The 25,905-nt window shown below is 32.2% G+C and overlaps 2 protein-coding genes across 3 annotated transcripts in view; both read left to right on the forward strand.

Moving 5' to 3' along the window:
- The window catches only part of LOC138127231 (delta(3,5)-Delta(2,4)-dienoyl-CoA isomerase, mitochondrial), a 108,181-nt gene that overhangs the window by 51,998 nt on the left and 30,278 nt on the right, over nucleotides 1-25,905 (forward strand). The gene's annotated exons all lie outside the window — the stretch shown is intronic.
- The window catches only part of LOC138127155 (uncharacterized), a 39,323-nt gene continuing 17,066 nt past the window's right edge, over nucleotides 3,649-25,905 (forward strand). For both annotated transcript variants that reach the window (XM_069043021.1, XM_069043031.1), the window contains exon 1: nucleotides 3,649-3,930. In XM_069043021.1, the coding sequence (XP_068899122.1) occupies nucleotides 3,925-3,930 (6 nt within the window). In that variant the 5' untranslated portion in view covers nucleotides 3,649-3,924. The remainder of the gene's footprint in view (nucleotides 3,931-25,905) is intronic.

Consider the following 25,905-nt stretch of genomic DNA (forward strand, 5'->3'; position numbering starts at 1 on the left):
GTAATCTGTTTACTAAGTTACACTTTGGAACAGTGCATTTTCATATCTTAAAAAATCTCAACTATTACATTTCGCACTTTCGGATTTTATGGTGTGTGGATGTTATCCAATAAGATAGACCAATAAAAATTTTAACAGTTTTAGTGTTGATAATTGTCCAAAGCCAAAATTACATCAGTAGAAAATCATTTTTTTAAATGGTAAAAGAAATCTAGCCTTTGATTCGTTTCATTCTTTTGAAAGAAATCTACAAAAGTTAACCTACAATAATTGTTTCAACGCATATCAATTGATGAATATTCAAGACAGAAAAATATGTTTAGCAAAAATTATTTAAGATTTCTGTCATTAATACTTAATTACCGTCGCATTTAATAGTATGTTATACACCAAGGTGAAGGAGTTCATGATTACAGCCGGAGCGCCAAGATTAGAGCCCGAGGCGTGCCGAGGGTTCTAAGGCGCGAAGGCTATAAGGGACTTCTTCACCGTGGTTTATATACTATTTTTTCCACTACTAGATACGTTAAAACCCTTTCGGATAATAATTATTAATAAAATTATTTTGTCCGATGCGACGATCCGAGTTCTCATTTTTCAACGGTTGCTATGAAAATCGTCTACGAACTAACCAATGAAATCAACGATAATCTTTGGTTGCTAGGCGACGGCTGTTCATTATTCACCTAGGTTAATAATGAAAATGATTATTAACCTTGGGAGAGAAATTCTACTTCTGGGGTCGGTTCCAGAGTCCATAATGAAGCCTTCTGAGACTAGTAGTGAAAAAAAATTATATATCATACTTATGTTTTTTGTTAAAATATTTACTTTATATCTTAGTATGTATTAGTTTAGTCGAAAATAAATTATTAAACATTTTTAAAGCATTTTCTAATCTTTCTCTGTTTCTTATGAAACGACGGCAATTTTTTAAAAATATATCAAAATTTTAAATTTTTTGGGCAGATTTTAGAATTAACCACAATTCCACAATTCTTTGCACAATAGCAGCAGCAGATTGATTGTTTCCGTCATTTTTAATTTTGCATCTTTGGTAAATGATAAACAGGTAGGTATGTGTCAAAAATGAGAGTATAGTTAAAAATCTGCAATAAGTATGCACACGGAAATTCACCGACAATGAGAGCATAAGCCAGATTCTGTATAAAATTGCCCTACCGCAGACGAAATTAATATCACTTTCGACTACCACGATGTATGATGTGCCAGGACAAAAGGAAACACTACACGGTGAATGTAAACATATAAGCTTTTAAGAATGCAATTCCTTATTTTAAACATTTCTTCTAATTTACTCTACACTGTTGGTCCCTAATTAATATCAGGCTATGCAACTTGACTAAATCTTGACTTGTATCTACGACCCTTAGTTTGACTAAAACTTGGTACCTAGGACTTATTGACGACTTATCCAAAAAATATCATTTTAAGAATATGGAGGATGTACCTACCTACTTTAAAATACGTCCTACTTAAAAATCGCCACATTGGTCTTCGTATACTGACACCTACCGTGTTAAAAATGAGTTCCACATATGCTTCAACCTGCCAAGCGTTGTTCTTGTGTACTCATCCAAGTGGTGCAAAAATATTGATTTTTGTTTCAGTATGTCCAGAAGTGGATTATATCAACATTCTAAAACTATCGACAATTTACGAAATATAATTCATTCAAACAACAAAGCCTTAGTACGATGGTTTGCACCTCCAAAAAAATTCATAAACAGCTCTATGCCATCAGGAAGGTGGAATGCTCTTAAAAAGAACTTTAGTATCAGTAGTTTTAGATAAATATACTCGTAGATTTGTATTATAAGATGACTATGCTATAATTATGCATCGTCTAAAGCTACGGTTTCTTAGAGAAGTACGCCGCGTACAACTCACGGTAAGTCGTGCGCTGCACACAACCGCGTAAATCTAATCAGTTGATACTGATGGAAGCGTTTTCTTAGAAAAAGTTCAGCTGAACGCATTGTTGGCTTTTTCTAAGAAAACGCTTCCATCGGTATCAACTGATTAGATTTACGCGGTTGTGCACAGCGCACGACTTACCGTGAGTTGTGCGCGGTGTACTTCTCTAAGAACTCTGGACAATACCGGGCCAAGAAATGCTTGAGCCTTTAGTCAAATACTCAGAGATTTGTTGTTATCTGCAGCAAATCTAAAGGCAGTAGTGCTGGTGAGAGTCTATCAGAAATGTTTGTTACCATCTCCTAAAGAATAGTTTTCACGATGCAATGAACCATAGACGAAAGAAGAAAACGAGATCGATCGCATAGAATGGTGTTCTCAATTTCCGAATGCGTATCCAATTGTAAAGCATAAGCTTAGAAGAAAACTTATAATGCTTAGGAAGTTAAGTTGACAGAATTACGCTCACTGATCGTCTCTTGTAGACCTGTGCTGAAAATTTGATGGAATTCGTGACTCCCAGATGTCAGGTTATTTTGGACAACAGTGACGATTGGACTTCAAACAATGTATCATTGTTCATTAACGCATTTGGACCGGTTGTACAATAATCAATGATCAATGAAATTTTCAAACTATTACTGAATATGTTTGGAGACTTTATGAATTGTATTCACGTTTTCTGTTTTTTTTTTGCATTTAAATAATAAACTCAAAATTAACACATTGGCTAACATGTTGTGTTTAAATAAATCCATCACAAACGGGACAAATAGTCCCTAATGATTAAGGGTTATATCGGGTGTGTCAAAAAGGACGGACAAGCGTTTTAGTAACATAGCATGGCATAACATAGACTCCGATTTTGCAATAAAAATTGTTCTGCAGTTTTCAGTTAAAGAAAAAACTCCCAGAAAGTGAAGAAAGGAAAAAAAACACTAAACCAGCCCACAGTGGTATGACCCATAGGTCATTTTAGGTTTTTTTGTTGTTAGAATACATTTTTTAAAGTTTCTTTATTAATTACCAAGAATTTAATAAATGCTCTTGTGATTTATGATATGAAAGTCTGCATTTTACCTAAACCAAGTGATTTTCAAAATCATGGCTAACTCTTCCGGAATTATGGTAATATTAAAAAGTAGTTTTAAAACTACATACTGCCATAATTAAAATTAACCAAAACTATCAACTTGAAACAGTATCTGGTCAAATATTGTTGTCACCCCGGAAGAAATTCTTATAAAACACAATGGTCTAGTTCGGTTTCAAATGCTAAATTATGACCTTCTTTTTGCTCTCAATAAAAAACCACTACTCTAAATTCCTGAAACGCGAAGATCCTCATACTTCGCTCTTTTTTGTATTGAACAGGAAAAATATTCGACAGACCTTGACAAGTACGTGAAGATATTATCAATTTTTAAAAAAGGAATAAAGTCACAAACTTAAAGTAACATCGTCTCGTTGAGACTCTCTTGAGAGAAACCTTGCACAGTGCAATTGTCACTTTTACTCAACTAACTAAATTCCTGCCCCACATTTCCAAATGCCGTTGATAAATCTGTTATGTGCAGAAGTCATTTCGTTTCATTAGGAACTTCGTGACATACCCTCGCTTTTAACAATAATTAGTTCTTCAAACCGGACGAATTCTTTTATAATTCTCCCCGCTGTTGATTTACCTTTCACCTTACCCAGCCCATCTGGTGTCGCTAGAAGTTTTAATAGTTAAGTAAAGAACTTCGAAGCACACCATTCACCGGTGGTCGTGGTGTCCGTGCATTTTGTGTTTTGTGATCGTACATATTTATATTCCGTGCAGACTTTTCGGACCCTTTATGTGTATAGAATTTTTAATAGTAGTAGGTGGGGTTTGAAGTGCAATTCTTACTGGTAGAAAGCTCAGACATTCAGTCGATCAGGATATGTGTGCTTTTCATTATTGATTAGTGGTGACTTTAATGATAGGATAAGAAAAGCAAAATGTCGGTGAGTAATCTGAATTATTATTTTCTTTCAAATAAAACAAGTCAATGGTCGTGCTAAAAATAAGAAATGTCGGTTGTTACATTTTCACTTTTAGTTTCACAGATCGGTAGAAATAATTTCTAATAAAACAAAACAACGACAAGGACAAGTTGACATATTTGAAATTCAATATTGTAAAACACACGTACCAACTATTTCAAATAAAAATATATGTTTTTAATGCATTTGCCATATACATACATTGAAACTTTTTTGAAAGTTTTATTATAACAAAAAATTTTAATCTGTTGAATTTTTGTCGAATACACAAAATAATAATTATTACTGTATTAACACGTTTCATAAACGATTTGAGTAACGTGTAATGTTTTTATAGTTTTTTTTTTCTACAAAATATTAAGGTAATATACAGTGTGTTGCATAGACGAAGACAGCCTCATATTTTCGTTATTTTTAGAAGTAGAAATTTGAATTTTTGCACAATCGTAGAACTTCATGAGGTGTATCTTTTGAAGTACTAAACTCAACTCAAGTTGTAATCCCAGCCAACTGCAATAGGGTCAGTTTGCGATATTTTACTTCGTGCAGAAAGAAGTTATTAAAGAAAATTGTTCAGAATCTAATTTTTATTACATGCATCGAGTTTGAAGGAAAAATTATTGCTCTGATTTTTTTATTAATGAATTACTTGCAGTAAGCTCATTGTTTCAGTACAAGTTTGTGTTTCAATATCTGTCTCAACAAAGAATACATAATTATTTCCATGACACTCTATGCAAAACTCCGACTGCCTGGGTTTTATTAAAAAATCAAAATGTAAAAAACTCGGAACATGAGATCAAAATTGATTTCTGAATAACTTTTTCCAATACTTCTTCCGATACCCTCAATGCCAAGTAAATTATTGTGAATTGATCCTATTCGCGAGATCGCATTTAACTTCAATCTTTACTTCTCAAAATATCAGGACGTCTTCATCTTGTAAAATTGTGACAAATGGAGAATTTTTTTTAATTCACTAAAAGCGGATATTGGTTCTTGATTTAATATTTCACTTCTTTACCGTAACAGATGTTACTTTCACATAACGCGGTACATTTTCAGAAACCTATAATTTGTATAGTTCATAATAAAAAAATGAACTAGTCTTCATACTGTATTTATTTGCTGTTTTATGTGTACTACGAGTACAAAATTTTACGATTTTTATTTACTCTATGCTGTAAAGGTCAACTTTGTTGACAAAACGCGTTTTAACGTTACTCTAATAAATCATTAAAATAAAGCAATTTAAAATTAAATGTGGCATAATTAAACTATTAGAACAGAAATGTTGTTTGTTTACTTTAAACTGAATTATAATAGGACGAATGATGCGTTGTTCAAATTACATCGTGTCTACTAGAGTCGTTTTAAACATTTCTTATTTATTAACTTAAAAAAAATATACTTAATATAAAATAAAGGTAATAAGAATTTTCTGTAAAGTATGCAGAACAACTTGTAACGGTTTCAAACTTCGTGAAACTTTTCAAATTCGAAAAGTAATTGGTGTCACTCTTTTTATTAAGTTATAAATACCGGGACATTTTTTTAACTCTGAACATAGTCCATACTTATTCCCTATGTTCAATTTTAAAAAACACAGATCAATGCATTGTGAGTTGCTATGCAACCAACTATACTGAACACCAGAGATTTTGAAATAATGTTAAAAATTGTTCCGATTGATGGAATTGGTCTATCATGTGTTGCATTGGAAATGTCACGCACATCTCTAATGCTCTGATTGAGATAGAATAACTGCATTATGTGTATTTCTTCTTCAAACAACTTGACCATTTTGTTAAACTGTCAAGTACTTATTTTCGTTACCTTGGTTACGTGATTACATACATGCATTGACCTGTGTTTTTTAAAACTGAACATAGGGAATAAGTATAGGCTATATTCAATGTTAAAAAAATGTCCCGCTATAAGGCATTCACGATTTTTTTGGGACCGAGTTGGCTATGACCATCTAATGATTTTGTTGGCAGTACCTCGGTGATAACTACATTCCCTAAAGGAAATTGACACTTTTTGTGTTAGATTAGGTTGTTTTCAGTTTAGGGTTATATTTTCTGAATAAGTACATTGTTGCCGGATCTCTTAAATCTGGTCTGTCCTTTTTAAATTAAATTAAATCGTTTAATAGAAATTGTTTATCGTAATAAAATTATTTTGGCTATTTTGACTGTTGCTTTGACGGAAATTTAAATTATTTTTGCACACTTAATAAATCATTTAGTTTCTTACGAATATTAAAATAAAAAATCTGGCAATGCGGTGGCAAGAAGATGTCGAACAGACACTGACAGGAAAGAAAATTGCATCCGTTGCATCACTGAGTCAGTTAGTCCAACATGAAAAGAAAAAATCATAGCCAACTCGGTCCCAAAAAGATCGTGAATGCCTAATATGTATGTATTGGGTGATTCAAAATGATTGTGGCCAAGTATGGCAACTATGTAGGAAAATTTATGTGGCAACTGTGTGGCTAGGGTAGAGGTGATATTTCTTTGACAGTTCATAGTCGCGCAATTTTGAAAACTGTCAAATCAATGTGTAATGATATCAAAAAAATCAAATGCACGCTTATGAAATGTCATACAAATGACAACTCTACCTCATCCACACAGTTGCCACATAAATTTTCCTACATAGTTGCCATACTTGGCCACAATCATTTTGAATCACCCAATATATAAAATATAAGGAAAGGAATATTTTGTATAAATCAAAATTGAACTTTTGTGAATACTTGATGTAATAATTAAATTATAATGTAATAATCACTTATAATATCCCTAGTGCATTGATTATTTCCGGAAATTTTTTCGAATGCATTTCTAAAACGTATTAATTAGCTTGAGTGGAACACGAGGGCTAATTACGTTTTGGAAATGCATGAGAATAAAATTTCTGGATATTAATCAATGCACGAGGGCATATTCGGTAAGAAAATCGCAACGACACGGACATTATGCTTCTTAAATTATAAATTTTTAAATCGTACGACACTCATTAAAGACCAATAGAAAAATTAGTTCACGAGCCATAACCAAGACAACAACAAAATTTCTTGGATTTTTAATAAATAAATGATTTTGATTGGCTGAAAAAATTTCGACTTATTAATTTCATGTTGGGTTAGCTAGGTGCAAAAAATTTCCAGGAAATCTCTATATTGTTATAGAAACGACACCGCATTCTGTTTTTCTATTGGCTATTTTTAAGTGTCGTGCGATTTTCAATATAATATAATAAAATGGTAGGTACTACATACATAAAATAATGAGTGTACGAGGGTAGTGTATCAATTATTTTCCTTAACATATGTAGAACATAGATCGAAGAGTTACTGTCAAATTTATAGCGGAAAGATGTGGCTTTTCTATAGGTACTGTGGAAAAATTTTGCAAGATGAAGTGGAAAAAATATCGGCACGTGGGCACCAAAAATGACAATGACAGAAACATGTCACCGCTGAGACCAATTTGTTCTTGATTAATAGAGATCCAGATGATTTTTTTTTCACGTAGGTGAAACTTGGGTCCATCACTATGATCCAGAGTCAAAATGGAGGCAGAAAGGCTCACTGTCCCCTCGAAAATTTCGCGTCACCACCTCAACCATGACCATGCCAACATTTTTTGGGATTTTGAAAGAGTACTTCTTGTTACGTGGGCACACCATAACTGGTGAATATTATGCAAAATTATTACCAAAGGTTTGCCAGGCAATAAAAGAAAAAAGACGAGGAAAATTGAGATGCGGCGTTCTGTTCCATCAAGACAACCTCGCAACGCTCCCGCACACAAAAACTGTGCTTCGATGGCTGTTATTCACAACGCAGGTTTTGAAAATTTCCAAGAGCCCTCCAATTCTCCTGATCTAACCCCTAGTGACTACTTTCTAGTCCCAAAATTAAAAGGACATCTTCGAGGAGCCTATTTTTTTGATGATGAAGAGGTGATGACTTCGGTGAATGAGGGGCTTGGCAAACGAGACAAAGATTTTTTCCAAAGGCATTAAAGTTCTTGAGCATCGATATGCCAAATGTATAAATCTTTCAGGGGACTATGTTGAAAAATAAAATAATTTCAAATTTCTCAATTGTATGCTTCTATGTTAAGGACAATAATTGATGAACTGCCCTGGTATAAAAATAAACTGACAGGTTATTACCACCATTTTATTTACTGTCTGATCGTACATACATATTAATTATCACTTATCTTAGATGTCCATGTCTGTAAAATGCGCGTAATTTAAGAGGTGTTGTAGGTGTAAATTGGTTAATTGGAAACATTTTTACATCTTCTTAAGCGCTCATCGTCTTCAACTTAATAACACGTTATATTTGTGCCTGAATAGTTTACTTAATTTGAAACGTGAGTGTCCAGCAGTTTTACTTCAAACCTTTAATTAATTGTCAGTTTGATTGGTACAGGACAAAAAATAATCTTATCTCAATAACAATAATTTAAACGTCTATTTTGTCTAGAAAAGTGACAGTGATGGATTATTAATATAAATGCCAGCGGGTGAAAGAAAGTGAATCGTCGTTTTTTATAAGTTTTCTAAACTCATCACGGTTAGCATCCAGAGTAAAAAAAGTTGTACGTTGACCTACCTCAATTAATTAAAACTGTTTTGATCGAAATTATTCGTGGCTGCTTTTCGTACAGAAGCTATTTGGTAATTTTCCACCGACTAGTAGATACTTATCGAAGTTGATTTCTTTGAACTACATTAACAGATAAAGTTGTACTAATTGCCTTGGTGGCTCTTGATTGCCTCACAATTTTTTTACGTACGAAAATGATTTCGATGTGTGGGGGTCGCCGTTGACCACTGTCAACCTTGTTACTGAAACAAAATATAATAAATTCACTGAAGCATGAAGTAATGATACACTTTACCTTCTGAAGAGAACATTTATTTCAAATCGTGCAGGTAATTTTTCTTACATAATGTTGTGATACGGCTTTCTATTAAAACGTTATTGATAATGCTTCCCCGTACAACGGAAAACTTGGATAACATTGACGCCTCACCTTTCTAATTTTGCAATAAAATTCCGTTGTAAATCCTCTGATCGGAGAAGTAATTGCTGTATAATTACAACCCGTTTAATTACAAATCTTACTTTGACAAATAATGGGCAGCTTTTTGACGGTTTTATTTTTAGGAATTAATTAATCACATTTTAATGCTCGCTTCTGATTCAGCCTTGGACTAACAGTGACATTTAACCTATTGTACAGCTTGCATGCATATTCAGACGGGTTCCCCAACTGAGTAACTTTCAATGAAAGAATTTTCTATATGCACATTGACCCTATTCAAAAGCGATTCTATTGTGTACACTTTATCAAAGATCACATACTTAGGCGTTGTTAAAGTGCTATAGCTAGCAATTTATAATATGCTAATGATGTGAAGTGTAGCACATTTAAATGATGTAGATAAGGTTTCTGAACAATTTCATTTCGTTCAATAAGAATTTTTTAATAGCGGGTTAGTGTGTTCTGAATTATAATTAACAGAAATCGAAATTCTGTTACTCATCGGTGATCAATTATATTATGAAATTAAAAACTCTCACTTCTAAAACTGTGCCAGACCGCCAGTAGAAGCTTACGGATATATCGACATTTTGTAACAGTTCTGTTCGTTTCCTATATCTCGGACATAAGAAATTCCAAAAATGTGCACTCCTTAGTAAATAACCACTAGTGAAAGTGATACAAAACTGTACTGTACTTGTGTAGGCTAAAAAGTACAAATATTAATTTATTTTTAAACCGTTATTTTGTAGAAAACAAAAGTTGTATCAACAAAAAAGCGTTCAATATTAAATCTGAATTATAACGTAAAACCTTCTCGTATAGAAAAGGTTATTTTATAATTTTAAACAGTTAATATGCCAGATTTTAGTGTTTCAATAACCTTGACCAGGTTTACACTAGACAATCTTGAAACGTGTCTTCCAAAAAAAAAAGGTTTCAAAAGTAATTTTTACCTAAACTGTAAAGTATCTCGATTAAATATGAAGAAAATATATTATAACATAGTGCCTATACGCTTACTGATTTTTTAAATTTTGGATCGAAGTATCCAACATTTATTTAATTTGATCCAAATTTGTATAACGAAAGACCGGATCTGTCAATATTCCACTGAATGTCTTAACTTACATTGCTGGAGACTAAGTCTTCGCTGCGAATCTTTAAAAAATATGTTTCTGTATTGCACAAAGTCTGGCCTAGAAAAATTTAAGAACTTTTAAGATTTCAAAACGCTAAATTAATAAATCAACTTTTAAGAGTAACATGAGTTCTAATTATTCTGCAATTTTCGGCTGATGCATGTTGTGTCGCAATATCCTTTAGAGGATCGCTGAAAATCTTGCAGGGTCATTAGAATCCGCAATTTCAGTGACTCACAGCAGAGCATTGATCCTTAAGCCTTAAAATTATATTTAAATTTATTTAAATCTCATCGTCGCATAACTGAGAGGAACCCGGTGGTCCAAACTAAATAACGAATCCAAAGAAGTGTAGAATACTAATTTGAACATCATTCCATTATACGTATATAGAAGGTTGTCTCGTCCATTTCGAGAATTCAGGCGTTGGTGGGCATTTGGCCAGGGACAATACCCATCATGTTGTAAGTGTAGGTTTGATTTGGTATTCAAAATCGAACGTATTCAATTTTTTTCTTTTTAAATGCGTCATCTTTAAAAAAGTGACTATTTATTAAACAAACCGCAGCACATACAATGGTTTATAATCATCTTTTTTGAGAGTCCGATGATTTATTGAATTACTAGTTGGATACCCAAAAGAAAGTTTGCAACATTAGATAATTACATGCATATTAAAGTGTTAGCAGTAAAAAGCAGTAGATACATTCTTTCGTTGCAGGTTTTGTAGTCGTAAAAGGAAAAGAACTTCTTTTGCTAGACTGTTAAAAATCGTGCTAGTGACCGTATTTCTCTTTCATAGAATTATGCAGTTGATTCATTTGTTGATGCAATTGCAGATGATGAGCTACAATATGTGTTAATATTATAAAGAGTATAAACTAGTAAAAAAAACTTCATTATTAAAAACAATGTTCACTGTTCGGAATACTGAATAAAATAAAAAATTTCTGACGTACTTAGGTACCAAATTTGTATAGTTAAAAATTATGTATTACATAATAAATGATTTCAGTGCGGCTATAAAATGTTTGTATAATAATGACCAGAATTTTTACTTAAATACTTAATCGTGAAATAGGTTCTCCGATAAAATTCAACAGGTTTTCACACTATAATTTTATAGATGACCAATAAAAAGTTATTTTTGATATGTAATATGTAATCATAAGAAAGTAGATCTATGTCAGCGAGAAGACATAATCCAACAGACGGTAATCATTAAATATGCGGTTAACTAGATCGATGTTATATTGCTGTTAAAAAAAATTAGTAAAACCGATAAAACAATTTGAAAGATTCGCATAAGAATGTAGGTATAATATGTTGTGTTAAAATTCTTAAAGTGACGATATTGCACACATAGTGTTTATTAATTATTTAGCAACTAATAAACGGAAGTAAAAGCTGCTACATCTGTTGCAAATCAGGTTTAGGTCGATTATATTCCCAAAATCTTTCCGTTCGTCCTCTTCTTATGAAGATTTTTAACCACATATGTTTTTTAAATTTCACCTCGAAGTAGGCGTTGAAGAGTCGATTATGAACGCACCACGGATTACAGATCACAGAACAGCTGTTTAAAGGTAACCTCACGTTGTTTGTGTTTTTACTCTGCAGACTGACGAATGGTGCGTTCACAATCGACTCTTCAACATCTACTTTGAGGTGAAATTTAAAAAAACACCCGATACAATCACAAAAAAACTTCCATTCCTTTTGTGCAAAAAAGGAAATGTGCATTTTCTTACTTACTTGTAACGTCTCGAACTCTCAAAGTAGAGTTTGAAGTACATAATTTTTATAAAAAAGACCACCAATTAACCAAAACTTAACAATCACGTTCCACACATGAACTAATTTTCTTTTTTAATTTTAGAGAAAGAAATTAGTGAAATTTTTTTGTTTCATACCCCTACTGCAATTTTTCAAAATTGGTAATAAAAAAAATGTCGAAAACTTAATTTTTTTTAAGGCCACTTTTATAAACATTGTGTATGCATATTCCCAGCCGTTTTGATGGCATAATTTCTATTTTTTGATGCATGCAATAGACAGTAGATAACAACAAAATAATAAAAATAAGCAAATTAACAAAAAAATATTTTCGATGAAAACGGTGCACACATTTACATTAAGATATTTTTTTGTTAATTTGTTTGTTTTTTATTATTTTGTTGTTATATACTACTTATTGTAATGCTATTTTTGAATAAAAATTCAAATAAAAATTACTTGATAAAAAAAAGAATATTTTATTCAAAAAATAGAAATTACGCCAAAACGGCTGGAAATAGGCATACACAATGTTAATAAAAGTGGCCGTAAAATTAAATTCTACACTTATATCTAGTATGAGAAATGGTAGTTGCTATTTAAAAAAATGAAGTTTTCGACATTTTTTGATTATCAATTTTGAAAAATTGCAGTAGGCGTATGAAACATTAATAAAATGTCGCTAATAGCGGGAATTGGGAATTCAGTAAAAAAAATGCAATTATTTATTTCCAATGGTTCAGGAGTTATACATTTTTTAATGAAGCCCTGCAACCCCCCCCCCCCTTTTAGCGAAAAAAAATGACATAGGTCAAAAATCATGACAGATAAGTGTTAACAGAAGGACGTCCTAAACTCCAAAATTAACGTAGAATTCAAATATGAAATCAAAATGGGAACTTTCCATTTAAAAAAACAAAGGTGGCCTCGATTTCCGGAAGTGTCGCTATTTTAAAAATATTTTATTTGAACTTGGAGCAGTCGACTATGGTCGGATACGATTTTGGGAAATCAGAAAGTTTTTAACGAACGGGCTACATGAATCACCCTGTATACATATTACCAGGTAAAATAAATGCACTTTTTGCTGTTAAGTACACCCTGTGGTAAGCGAAGTTTGTAATAAGAATTTACCGAAGACCGTTTTACTTCTACTCTAAAATGCTTTAAATATTATTAGATCTTCAATAACTTACACTTTTAACAATTATAAATAACACTGCATAGGTATACCTCAACTGCATTCACAAATTTTTAACAAAATCTTTCTTGTAGACAAAAAGTGTTCACAATTATGTATGTATGTATGTATCGTATGCATCCAAGAACTGTATAGACACCAAAATAAAAACACCCGTTAAACATTAATAAGTAGTATTACGTTCATGTGAGCATTACAGTTAGTTTACGATGAACAGGTGAACAAGGACGAATCAATTATTTACGATGCGCATTATGTTATGATGTTCACTTACGATTCCTAATTAATGCAACGCAACGGTACTGGCATTTCCCGTACGTTACGTCTGCTTGAATTACCGCCACAAACGACGTATTTAGCCTAATTTCGAAAGGAAAAGAGTACCAACAGTAAAATGAAAAATACACTAAAACCGTTTTATAATGTAGATATATCTAGGGAAAAAATATGTCACACAAAAGGTGGTGACCAGTTATGTTAATTTTAAAGGTATGAAGCAACAAATATTTTTTGCAAAGATTCAAATAGAATACGTGAGATGAAACTTAGGCGGCAAACCCTTTCAGGCGACGCAAACACTTCATGATCTTTACGTAATGATAATGAAAGAGATCCGAGATTAACGTTCTCACTATTCTATTCCTCAGTTAAGTAGGTATAGGTCACACTACTCACAATAACGTGATGCAGATCTAATCCGGAATCAAAAACCTTTGACCTTCGAGAATCTAGAATGTATTTAATATTCAGCATTCTATCAGCTCTACATTAATAAATGCATATTTCTATTTTTCTGGTCAGCTCGTCTTGTTTTGCATTTTAGAAAATGAATTTTGTTTTTGTATTGCTCCTTATTACTGTTTTGTTCTGCAATATGACCAACAGAATAAATAAAATAAAATTCACGTAAATGTCACAACTGACAAGTGACAGTTTATTAAGTTATGCCGCACGTTTTCAGAAATGTGTTTTCCATAGCCGTCACTTATCTCTTTTTTGTTGTTGTTGATCATATTGTGTTTCAGAGCAAAGAATCTCTACAACAAATATATGTACAGTTGGTTGCAAAAAAAACGGGAACTGTCAGAATAAAATTGACACATTTTTACAATTTTTCCATAGTGTGAAACCTTCTTGCGAGAGATAGGTTAGAATTATGGTCAAAATTCAATGACACATTAAAAATTCTTTGATAGGAATTGTCAAGTAGACAATTAATTGACAAATGGACAAATCCAAATTTAAAATTTTCATTACGCATTTTTTTGCAGCCAACTATAGGTATATTATGCAAGTATCAGAATACCAAGAGAAGTAAATTTCATCAATTTATCAAAATTGTGATCAGTATTTCATAAAATAATAGACATTTCTGGAAAACAATTTAAAGAACATGATACAATCCATTAAAATGTGCGTCTTCCTTGATTCTCTGTATTAACTCTCCCTTTCTATGGATTGCGTGATGAAATCTCTGCGTTTATACGCTCTTACAACATCTACAAGATGTTGCTCACGGCATTTCCTTTCTACGGAGTGTAACAAGTGCATATTTGTTTGGACTGTTAAGAACGTATGCATTCATATTACAATTTGATGTAATCGTGTCGTTACATTTTTGTACCACGACGATAATTACAAACTGTCGTGAATGGTACAACCCCGCAACAATTTTCTAGGTCATAAAAGATGAATGTTTGCATAAAATTAATCAGTTGCAAAGGTGATCGATGCTTTAAAGCGTTTCAAAATAAATACTGGCTCATCTGTACAAAAACAAGGAACAATGTTAAGGTCATAAATCAAATCTTAAAATGTTACTGAATAATTTTTTGTTACAAGACCTTGTGAGCAGAAGATTGCAAAACGAACGGCTCCCGCGATAACCGATTGTATAAAACGGAAATGCGTAATTACATGAGCTAATTGTGCATGTAAAAGACTTGCATTTAGACCTTTAAAAAACGAAATCAGATTTCTACAGCATGACGAAGCACAGCTTCATTTCGACATTTCCAGCGACCCTCTCGTTTCGTTATTTCATTAATTAAATTTCTATAACAACCGCGATTTCATTGTCAACGATTGCAGAAAAAGCACGACGCGAACCAGAAACTCAGTGAAGAGGACTTTGATGCAATTCACTTTTGCACCGAAGGCGAACGTGTAGAGGCTGACAACCACTTTCAGTTTCCAGACCGTTAAATCATCGTTATTATGTCGTTACTTAATAAAGTACACAGACAAAACAGGGCGAATTCCATTCGACATACCGTGTCAGGTGTGTCACATGTAGAAATACCAAAGTGCTAAGATTATACTTACCCTAAAGCGCGGCTGCCACTCGACCAATAGTGAAAGTTGCTAATTTCTCCGCTTTCTCTAAATAAAATATTTCAGACCAATATGTACCTATTTTAAGGATAATCTCTTGTGTAATATTGGCACAATTTTCAGGTTACACCTGAATCGATATTGACATGGTTTGGCGAAATTTCTGAAATGCGGTCCAGCACGGATTTGTGCCGACATTGTTCGGACACAATTTCTACTTTTCGTGACCACAAATTAAATTATTAATGGGAAAGGTCACGGTTAAATTTATACTCGGTCTCATTGCACTCGCTTTCCACCCAAGATGATGCGATAAAGAAAGTTCATAAACGAAGTCGAATGTATATGATATGTTTAACCTTAATTTCGTACTATCAATTCATTTATTTGTTTACCAACAAACCAATCCTTAAGTTTAATTTTATAGTTGAAGAGAACTGTTATTATTGAAGCCTATTTAATTATTAAGAGAAAGGGAGTGAAGGGTTGTTAGATCGGCCGCTTGCTGCACTGATTGGTCCATGGAGTGCTCAGCTTGAGAAATTCATACAATTTTTCATGGCTGCAAGCCAGAAAATGACAATTATATGAAATTATTTTCAAACACACACGTCTCATTAAGTAGAATTTCTAAATTACAAGCAATTATGTTGTGACTATTCGAGCAACGTTAATTTTTCTTCTGATAAATCTTAACTATGTTTAACAAATAATACACTAGAACAGGATGTTGCTACAGACTAGCAGAATTATACAAAGAACTTAACAATGGCATGCTGTTTGAAACCTGATTTATAAATGAAGTTGTGAATTACAATAAATGAAATAAATGTGCCACTGATACATACACAGAAATCATAAATTTACAGAATCAACAATAATTTTACTTTCGGTAGTATTTGCGGCTGAAAGTTAGAAGAAAAATAGGATCAACAGGTAGTTTATTGCCTGACAGGATTAATAATTAATTTATCATTATACAGGGTGATTTTGAAAGTTGTGCAGATATTTTAATCACGAGCTACTGGCTTCATGTAGAACTCGGAAAAAATCGTAGAGGGAAAAAATGTTTAAAAAATTCTGTCAAAAAATAAAATGACATTTATTTTTTGAGATACAATTTTTTTCAATTGCTTTTAGTTTTCTACGTTGTCAAACAACCTCGTAGGTAAAATTTCGGCACATTTCAAAAATATACCCTGTATATCATATTTTATAAAACGTACACCAATGCGGTTTCCTTGTTTTAAAGCATATTTCCTATAGGTTACTTCGCATTGGCGTACATTTTATAAAACATGATATATGTACAAGGGTGTATTTTTAAAATTTAAAATTAAAAATTAAAAAAATGTTCCACAAAAAATAAATACATAGACATCATTTTATTTTTTGACAGAATTTTTTAAATATTTTTCCGAGTTCTACATGAAGCCACTAGCTCGTGATTAAAATAGCTGCACAACTTTCAAAATCATCCTGTGTTCTTGGTTTGGTTGAATTTATTTTGTTCCAAATAAATTGCACAAGAGTATTTTCTATGGGAACAAACTAATGTGAATTGATAAAAATATAAAACAAAATATTTTACTTTAATTAAAATTTATTCGTTGGCATATTTCTACGATTTTATTTTAATGTTTAAGTAAGTATATTATTTCGCCACACCTAAGTACTCATTAAAAACTTTATATGAAATATATTAATATTGTAAATGATTTCCAACTTTTATTTTTTTATTTGCAGTACACGTACACCTTAAAGACTAATATGATTATCAACTTTTTTAACAGGTTATAAAATTGTTTATGTTTATAGATACATATATTCGCATAAACATAATTAAAAACCTGAATCTTTAAAGTTTACAAATTATTTGGGTTGTGTGAGTTATTTTCGTATTCAACTTAAAACTTCAACTTAAAGGTTAAATTAAATAAAACAACACAAATTTCACAAGTATAAAATTACCATGAAAGTCAAAGAATAGTTTATAAAGGCTGTATGACACGACGTTAAATTTTGTAGAAAATTTGTTATAAAATGAGAGAGACCCTCGATCAGGACCAATGAACAATCAGGATCATAGTCTGTCTTTGTCATTTTTACAGAATTTTCTATGAAATTTAGTATCGTGTCACACTATCTAGCTTTATACACCAAGGTGCAGAAGTTCATGATTATAGCCAGAGCGCCAAGATTAGAGCCCGAGGCTCGCCGAGGGATGTAAGGCGCGAAGGCTATAAGGGACTTCTCCACCGTGGATTATATACTATTTTTTTCACTACATACTAGATAAGTTCAAACCATTTCTGATAATAATTATTAATCAATTTATTTTGTCTTATGCGACGATCCGAGTTCTCATTTTTCAAGGGTTGCTATGAAAATCGTCTACGTTAACCAATGAAATCAACGAAAATCTTTCGTTGCTAAGTGACGGCTGTTCATTGTTGACCTAGGCATTAATTATTATTTAATTTTAATTTTAATTACAATGAAAATTATTATTAACCTAGGGAGAGAAATTCTAATTCTGGGGTCGATTCAAGAGTCAATAATGACGCCTTCTGAGACTAGTAGTGAAAAAATTACATTCTAGTTGGCTTTGTTATTAACAATAAAAAGTTACTTATACCATCCAGGGAGTAAAATTTTGCATTAATTTTCAATTTACTGAAAATAGACTGTAAAATGGCTCGAATGGAGGTACCAGTTTATTCAATATGGAATCAACAGTAAACATCAAAAGAGATATTTTATTGCCTATACGACACAAAAAATAAATGACAAATATGTGGAAAATATTTTGATAAACCTTGAATGTGCTAAGAATATCCACAAGAAAGAATGCCTTGACGTCCTTCTTCGGCCATTAGTCTCCACCACAACGATGGCGGTATTTTTTATGACTCTTGCGAACTTGATTTTGTTTATTCAAAAGATGGTTGATCTCGACCCTACCCATCTCCTGACTCAGCCTTTTCCTTAATGTGCATTCCTTATTCACAGCCACAAATTCCTCAAATATTCGACGAACTGTTTTTTACTAATTAATTATATCCATTCAGCCAACAACAGCATTCTAATAAATAAAGCAATTCTGACATCAAGTTCAAAGTGAAAACAATGTGCTATGAAACAATATCTCTTCATTAGATAAAAAAAAAGTTGAAACTGGTTTACTCATTTGGCACAAAATTCGTTTTTCATAACAATAGATCTATCCAATGGTGCGACTCAGCACGTATCACAATGGGATGAAGTGAAATTATTAGAAACGCAGAAAATATTTCTTGGAGAAATGAAGTAAATATGCTTTCTTACTCATCTTCTTTTTGCCGTTTAAATATGATCAAAGAACCGCGAGGTGATCATACGTGTTTTACGTTACGTCATGAGACACATACCACTTTGCTACATTTAGAAACATGTCTAATAAAAAACCTGTTTAGAAATTAAAATGTCTGTTTTCACAACAGTGTGTTGATAACATGATACTACTTTGCCAAAGTAACGAATTAATTCATTCACGTTTCCTACTTCTCATACTGATTTGAGGAAAATATCAAATTACAATAAATAAATATTTACATTGATCTGATCTGTAAAATATCATATTTAGCAGATTTTTACGTAACAATTACATTAACAGCATTTTTTATTGAATAGCAGATTTTTTTTTTTTAAAACAATAAATTAAAGATAACTAAAAGAGTGAGATACTTACTGTTTTTAAATTTTGAACGGAAAATGAATACATAAATAGTTAGAACATCCATTACCACTGTGTTCATATCGGGTGTTCATTTAAATTTATCTTCAAAGTTGGCGTTGAAGAGTCGGTTGTGAACGCACCACGGATTACAGATCAGCTGTTTAAATCTAACCTCACTTTTGGGGTTTGTTTGTGTTGGTGTTTTTACTATGCAGTCAGACGAGTGGTGCGTTCACAAATTTAAATGAACACCCGATACAATATAATTACCAAAAAATAGATCAGGCACGGAGGCGTGACTATGGAAAACAAAATTTTGGAAAACGTGTGGTGGTGGTAACTTAATAAATAATAAACTATCACTTGTCAATTGTGACATTTACATGAATGCTATTTAAAAAATGGTTTCCACTCAAGAGGACTTAACATTTATAACACAATCCTATTTTTAAAGTGGGGACGAAATGGTGGTTTGTTTCTAAACTATATGCAGTTGAATCAGTTTATAACACGAACTACGTGTATGTAGCTATCTCCTTTCAACACATGTCAAACAAGTTAAGTTGCCTCTGCTACGTGCGCTATTAAGATGGTTGCTCTATGTATCTCACTCCCAACCGTACGATTTGAGTAACATACGAGGGGTCGTTTTTATATTCCCGGACTAGGCATGAAATAAAAAGATTAGAACAGCAACAAAAATGTATTTTTGAATATAGGCTTTTTGCTTTTGAATACAACTATTACATCGTTTCAATAACATTTTTAATCCATTATAAAAATATTAATTTGGTTTGTCTGCAAAATGCCTTTCAACAGCCGCTCTAAGTTTGTCATCCACCCTCAGTTTTGTATCGCTTAAGGTTTTTTTGAGATTTGGAAACGGCAAATAGTCACAAGGGACTAGATCTCGACTATAAGGCTGATGGTGAATTTTTACGAAGTCACATTCAGCAAAGGCAGCTTTTGAAAATCTTGACTTCAGGACTGGTGCATTGTCGCGGAGTAACGGAACACCTTGCGTCAGTTTTCCGTGCCTTTTCACTTTGATAGAATTTCTGAAGCGATGCATTAAATTTGCATAATAGGTACTCTCCTGTTACCGTACTACCCTTATCCAGAGAATCAATCATTAAATTCCTTGCCAATCACAAAAAACAATTGCCTGGCAGAGATCATCATCCAGTGATTTTTGGACCATACTTAAACAATTTTGACCATTCGCAATTAGTCGATTTGGAAGAACAATCATCCCCGTATACGGCGAATATTTCTTCACGCATAATTTTTGGAGCTTTTCCTTGTTTTGTTTGGAATTTTATATCTGTTCGATATTCAAGTTTGTTCATTTTGATACGCGACAACACAAACTGACAGATATTAGAACTAATACTGCTGCAATTGTTCTCGAAATTATCAAACACATTACTAAGGCATACGTGATTAAAAACCATTGTAATGAAAAATTACATTAAAATTGGAAATGGCCTAGTCAGGGAATATAAAAACGACCCCTCGTAGAACTATTGACATGCGTCTGACTCGACGCGGCGTAAGAAATTCGAAATTAATGCACAACTGCGCATGCGCATCATCCATAATAGGAGAGTTGAATGATATTTTGATGATTTACAGCGATTATTTCGATTTATTCGATTATCAAAATATTTCGATTATGCCCAACACTAGAAAATACTATAATTTCTTGACAATGGCGGTAACATAAACAACTCATTATGCCTTGCTGTCAAATGTCAAATACGGACGAACGGCATGTCGACTTCTTGATTCAAACGTGACGTCACTGCATATATTTCTGAAATGAACTTATAACTTTCCCACAAGTTTGTTGGAGTTTCGACAAAACTTCTTTTCATCATACCTGTCAGTATGAGCCACACGTTTTCAGAGGTTTTGTTTTCCAGAGCAGTTCCTAATCTCTTTTTTTTTTTTGCTGATCATATGAATCATTTGAAACATCTCAGCATAATTAGATCCGGAATAAATGTTAACTATAGTCCATTTTTTTATTATAGTCCGATGAGCTTAGTCCGAATCAAGAAGTCGACATGACCTGCGTCTGTTTTCGACATTTGACAGCAGTGCATGGTTCTACCAATATTTGAAAATTTATTTAGGCAACATGAGACAGATATTGTGTTCTTTCGTGCTGTCTTGGTATTTCTGCAAATTCATTCCTGCGTTTTAATTTTATCTTTCAAAAAACCGCTCCCTTCAGAATGCTTTTGATAACTATTTACATATGAACTAATAGGTCAGATATATTAAAAATTGTTGAAAACAGCACTAAACAACCACGTTTAGACTGTCTTTCTTTCTTCCTAGATTTTGTTTCGGCAACGCCATGAACACAAAACAACCTCTATGAATTAGTTTACCCCCTTACCTGTTAACTTCCAGTCCTGCAAGTTTCCGCGCAATTCCAATATTGTTTTTGCAATTTACAAATTCTGTAAAAGGATCTGTCCACATGCTTTTCGTTGGCATCATACGGAGGACATTTCAAGCAAAATTAAACAAAATTATCCCAAATAACGTGGTTAAAACGTAACCTAAAAATTTGACGTCGCTAGTGGAATAAACGTACAATTCGCGTCTTGCTCTAATCGCACATGCTAAAGCGAGATGCATAGTGGGACACGCTTAATACAATACGTACAAGAATTCAATAGTTTGTTTACATTATGTTGAAAAGAGATAGCAATATGACAGTTGTTCTGCTTTTTAATTGATACATCGGACTATAATTAAAAAATGGACTATACACGGTATTTTGTCATGAGTAGACATTAAAAAAAAATGTCTATTCTTTTTAGAAATTAAATTAACTGAATATTTCATTAAAATTTGGTCTATGCCGTGGTCTATGCTACGGACTTAAAAGTTATTAAAAAAGTAATCTTCGTTGTTTAGTAGCATTCATAATAGGTGAATAAATCGTGAATTTCTCGGTATCAATTTTGATAATAAGTGAAAAAGAATTTGTTGGAATTCCTTGAATCCCCATTTAATTGATAATTGTTTTCTTATTTTTGGATAACACCCTGTATATGTACATACTTTAACATACTTTAAAATAAGTATGAACGGAGTCTTTATTCAGTTTCAATGAATTTCTTAAATACAGCTAACGCCATTATAACTAGTAATTAGTATAATTTTTTCTCGAATAACCTCTTGAATTACAATCTAATCTGTAGGTTTTTTTTAAGCTAAATCATCTTTGCTGCCCTTTTATAAAACTTCACGCATTAAAAAATCCCCAATACAATTTAGATTCTAAAGTATTGTATGAGTATCACGTCCTAAAGACTATTCAGGAACAAAACATTTATATTCTTCTCCTCTAAACTTTTTGTAATATAATCTCTAGGTAAAGATCAAGCTTTCGTAATGTTATTTGCATGTTCATATTAACAATAAATTTATGATTACAAAAATTTTATAATTTAGTTTTCTCACTATGAGATTGTTTCATAATTTTCTTCCTTGTATTAATAATTTTCACGTGACGTTGATGAAACCGAAAAATTACCTTACTGTGTTATTTTCCAAAAATTAATTATAATTTCACTTGATATAAAGATCTATCACGTTTTTTAGCAAAACCAGATATACCATGTATACGGAAATACAAATCTTTTGATAATTCCATTGTGTACAATCACCGATGGCGACTGGATGGTAAATTCCACTTGCATTTTGACTTAACTAATAATAATTATCGGCAATTAAACAAATAGCGTGCTTTTTATTAAGTAACAAACGGAACACTTCATGCAATCCGATTTTAAACAAAAATTAAAACAAAGAACAGTTTAGTTACGTTAATGCAGGTATTGTAAAACAAATGGTTTTTGTTCTCAAAAGGAACAGGAAATATTCATGTACATAAGAGGAAATCACGTTTATCTTTCCTCCTTTTATGACGGCTTAAATTCAACGTTTCGACATAACATCACGGCGTGGAGGGCATTTACTGCTGAAACTAAATTTTCTAGTTTCCAATTTAATTTAATATTGATGAAACGCAATTACATCGTATGATACTGAGATACTGTGTAAGATTTTTAGCCAATTAATCAAAAAGAAAACAACAAAAACATTAGCTATAATTTAATGATCAATGTGAACAAATAAAAAAGCAGACAATAAATAGAATAGATTAAAAAGAATTGGACAAGTAATGACGGTGTAAATTTAAGATGGGAATGGCTAGACAATGAGATTAATTAAGAAAAACAATCGTTACGATGTGAATAGTTATTAATAAAGAGAAAGAAAGGGTGGAAAGTCATCCTAGTAATATGATGCGTAGTGTATCAAGTGGATCTCGAACAGTTCACCTGCGTCGAATGGCACTTTCTCTATCAGCTCCAGGTTGCGACAGACATTCCACGATTGTTTGGGCGGCTTCTTTATACGTAACTTAGCAAAACTAATTACGTCACAAAATTCAGGTTAACTTTAATTAAAGTCATCTTTCCTAGTTCGACGGCGCTAACACCTTAAGTTCAAAGTAACACACCTGCAGAAAACTATGACAACTGTTAAGAAAAAAACTAAATAAACTACTTTTGCGAATGTTGTAACAATTGTTATTATTCCGCCTGAAACGGACTTACAACACGTGGGTAAGCAAAAAATTTCAAATTAGAATAATTCATTTCGCTGGATTTTTGGCACAAAATTTCGCAATGCAAATTCCATACCTACATTTAACTTTTAAGAGTAATTTTTATCACGTAATTTTGAATAAATTACAATTTTGATAAAATGTAGCCCAAACGTGTCATATAAACTGCAATAAAATTGATTGAAAACAGAAATACTCGTATATCTTGATTCAAGAATGCTGCAGTCTTGCCTAGTGGTTTTAGAAATCGTATTCATGTAGTATTATGGATGTAGGAATTGACAACTGTTATTAAAAATAAATTACAGTTTGTTTTCCGAGAAGTATTTTATAAATGCCCACGTTTATCAGATTAGAAAAAATGTATATGGAAACGGACAACCCACTATCTCAATTTTAAACAAATTTCACCGTTGAAAAATTCACTTTCAGAATGGATAGTTAATTACCGTGTCATCAATGATGAAGATTATTTTTTAATGACAACCTTGTCCTTCTTACATTAATACGGAACTCTATTAGCATTTTATAGTCAGAAACAATTTAATTAACATAATCATCTTTACAGTATTTTTTAACTTTTAAATGCACGGACGAAATAAAAACTGTAAAAAATAGAAATATTAAAAAAAATTAAAACCTTGTTTCTGATGTTATTTTAAGAAAAATTAATTAATAATAATTAAGCGATTTTTTTATTTACTCCACTTATAAAATAAACATTTTTATTCAAGAAGACGAAATAGAATATTTTATCTGCAACAAAGGTTCCCAAATTTTTCAGACGGCGGATCCGTGTTTTTTAGAATTTTTTTGGGGTTCACCTTAAAATATGGTTTACAAATAATAAGGATAACCCTCTTAATAAAATTATGTGTATTTCGTCACATCATGACGTCAAGCCTCAATGTTAACCCATGACAATAACTTTTCTTGCTGTCCACAATTTTTTTGATAAATAACACTAGTTTACAAAATTTCACTTTTTGTCTGTTGCCACAAATTTATTTTTATATCTGCCGTCAGAATCTTATCAACAGCTAGAGTTTTTGTGTTTTTTTGCAAAACTACTTCACATAATATTTCGGTATACATATTTTGATCAGTCTGTGTACGACTATTAACGAAGTGTCGTTGCAATGAGTTCGTCAAGAAGGTTTTGTTTCAACGATCCGCAACATTTCTGCTACATACCGTGTGTAGAATTGGTTTACGAGGCATAGGATTTTACATGTAAAAATAAGGAGATCCAATTATTGGCTCCCCTAATAATTTTATGGCAAAATGGTTAAAATGAAAAAGTACTGTCTAATTCCACTCTTTGTTTTTTTCTAACATCTTGTGGTACTGAAAGAAAAGCAAGAAAGGAGTTAAGACAAAAATACTAAAAAGTAGTACTAGAAATGAAATTTGACTTCTAAAATTATTTGTCGGGTGGTTTCACTATTATTTAATTTTCTTTTGATCTGCCCTTCAAATGAACTCATACAGGACTACAGGACGAATGAAAAGGTATCTTCTATTAAATGTTCAAACTTCTCCCCAATTCTCCGAATTGTTTCTGTGGCTGAAATTGGTCGGTGTGGGAAACCTGAAGCAAATGTTGCTTGGAAGTTTCTTAAAGAAGATCCTCCATACCATTTAAAGAAAGAAATAAAATTTCATGCCTAGTAGTACTTTTTAGTATTTTTGTGTTAACTCTTTTCTTGTCTTTGTTTCAGTACCACAAGATGTTAGAATAAAACTAAGATTGAAATTAGACAGTAATTTTAATTCTCTCTAACTTTCATTTTAACTATTTTGCCATAAAATTGTTAGGGGAGCCAATAATTGAAACTCTTTATTTTTACATGTAAAATCCTATGTCTCGTAAACCAATTCTACACCCGGTATGTGGCCAGTATACTTTTAAAGAATCAAGGAAAACAATTTCTGATTGTCATTAGTACATATGTATTTTTTGTACTTTGGCATGCCTTTGGATAAAAATAACAAGTCCTGGGTTCCTAATTGTGTATGTAAATCGTTTGTCG

The sequence above is a fragment of the Tenebrio molitor genome, chromosome 1, assembly GCF_963966145.1.
Source record: "Tenebrio molitor chromosome 1, icTenMoli1.1, whole genome shotgun sequence".
Classification (NCBI taxonomy): Eukaryota; Metazoa; Arthropoda; class Insecta; order Coleoptera; family Tenebrionidae; genus Tenebrio; species Tenebrio molitor.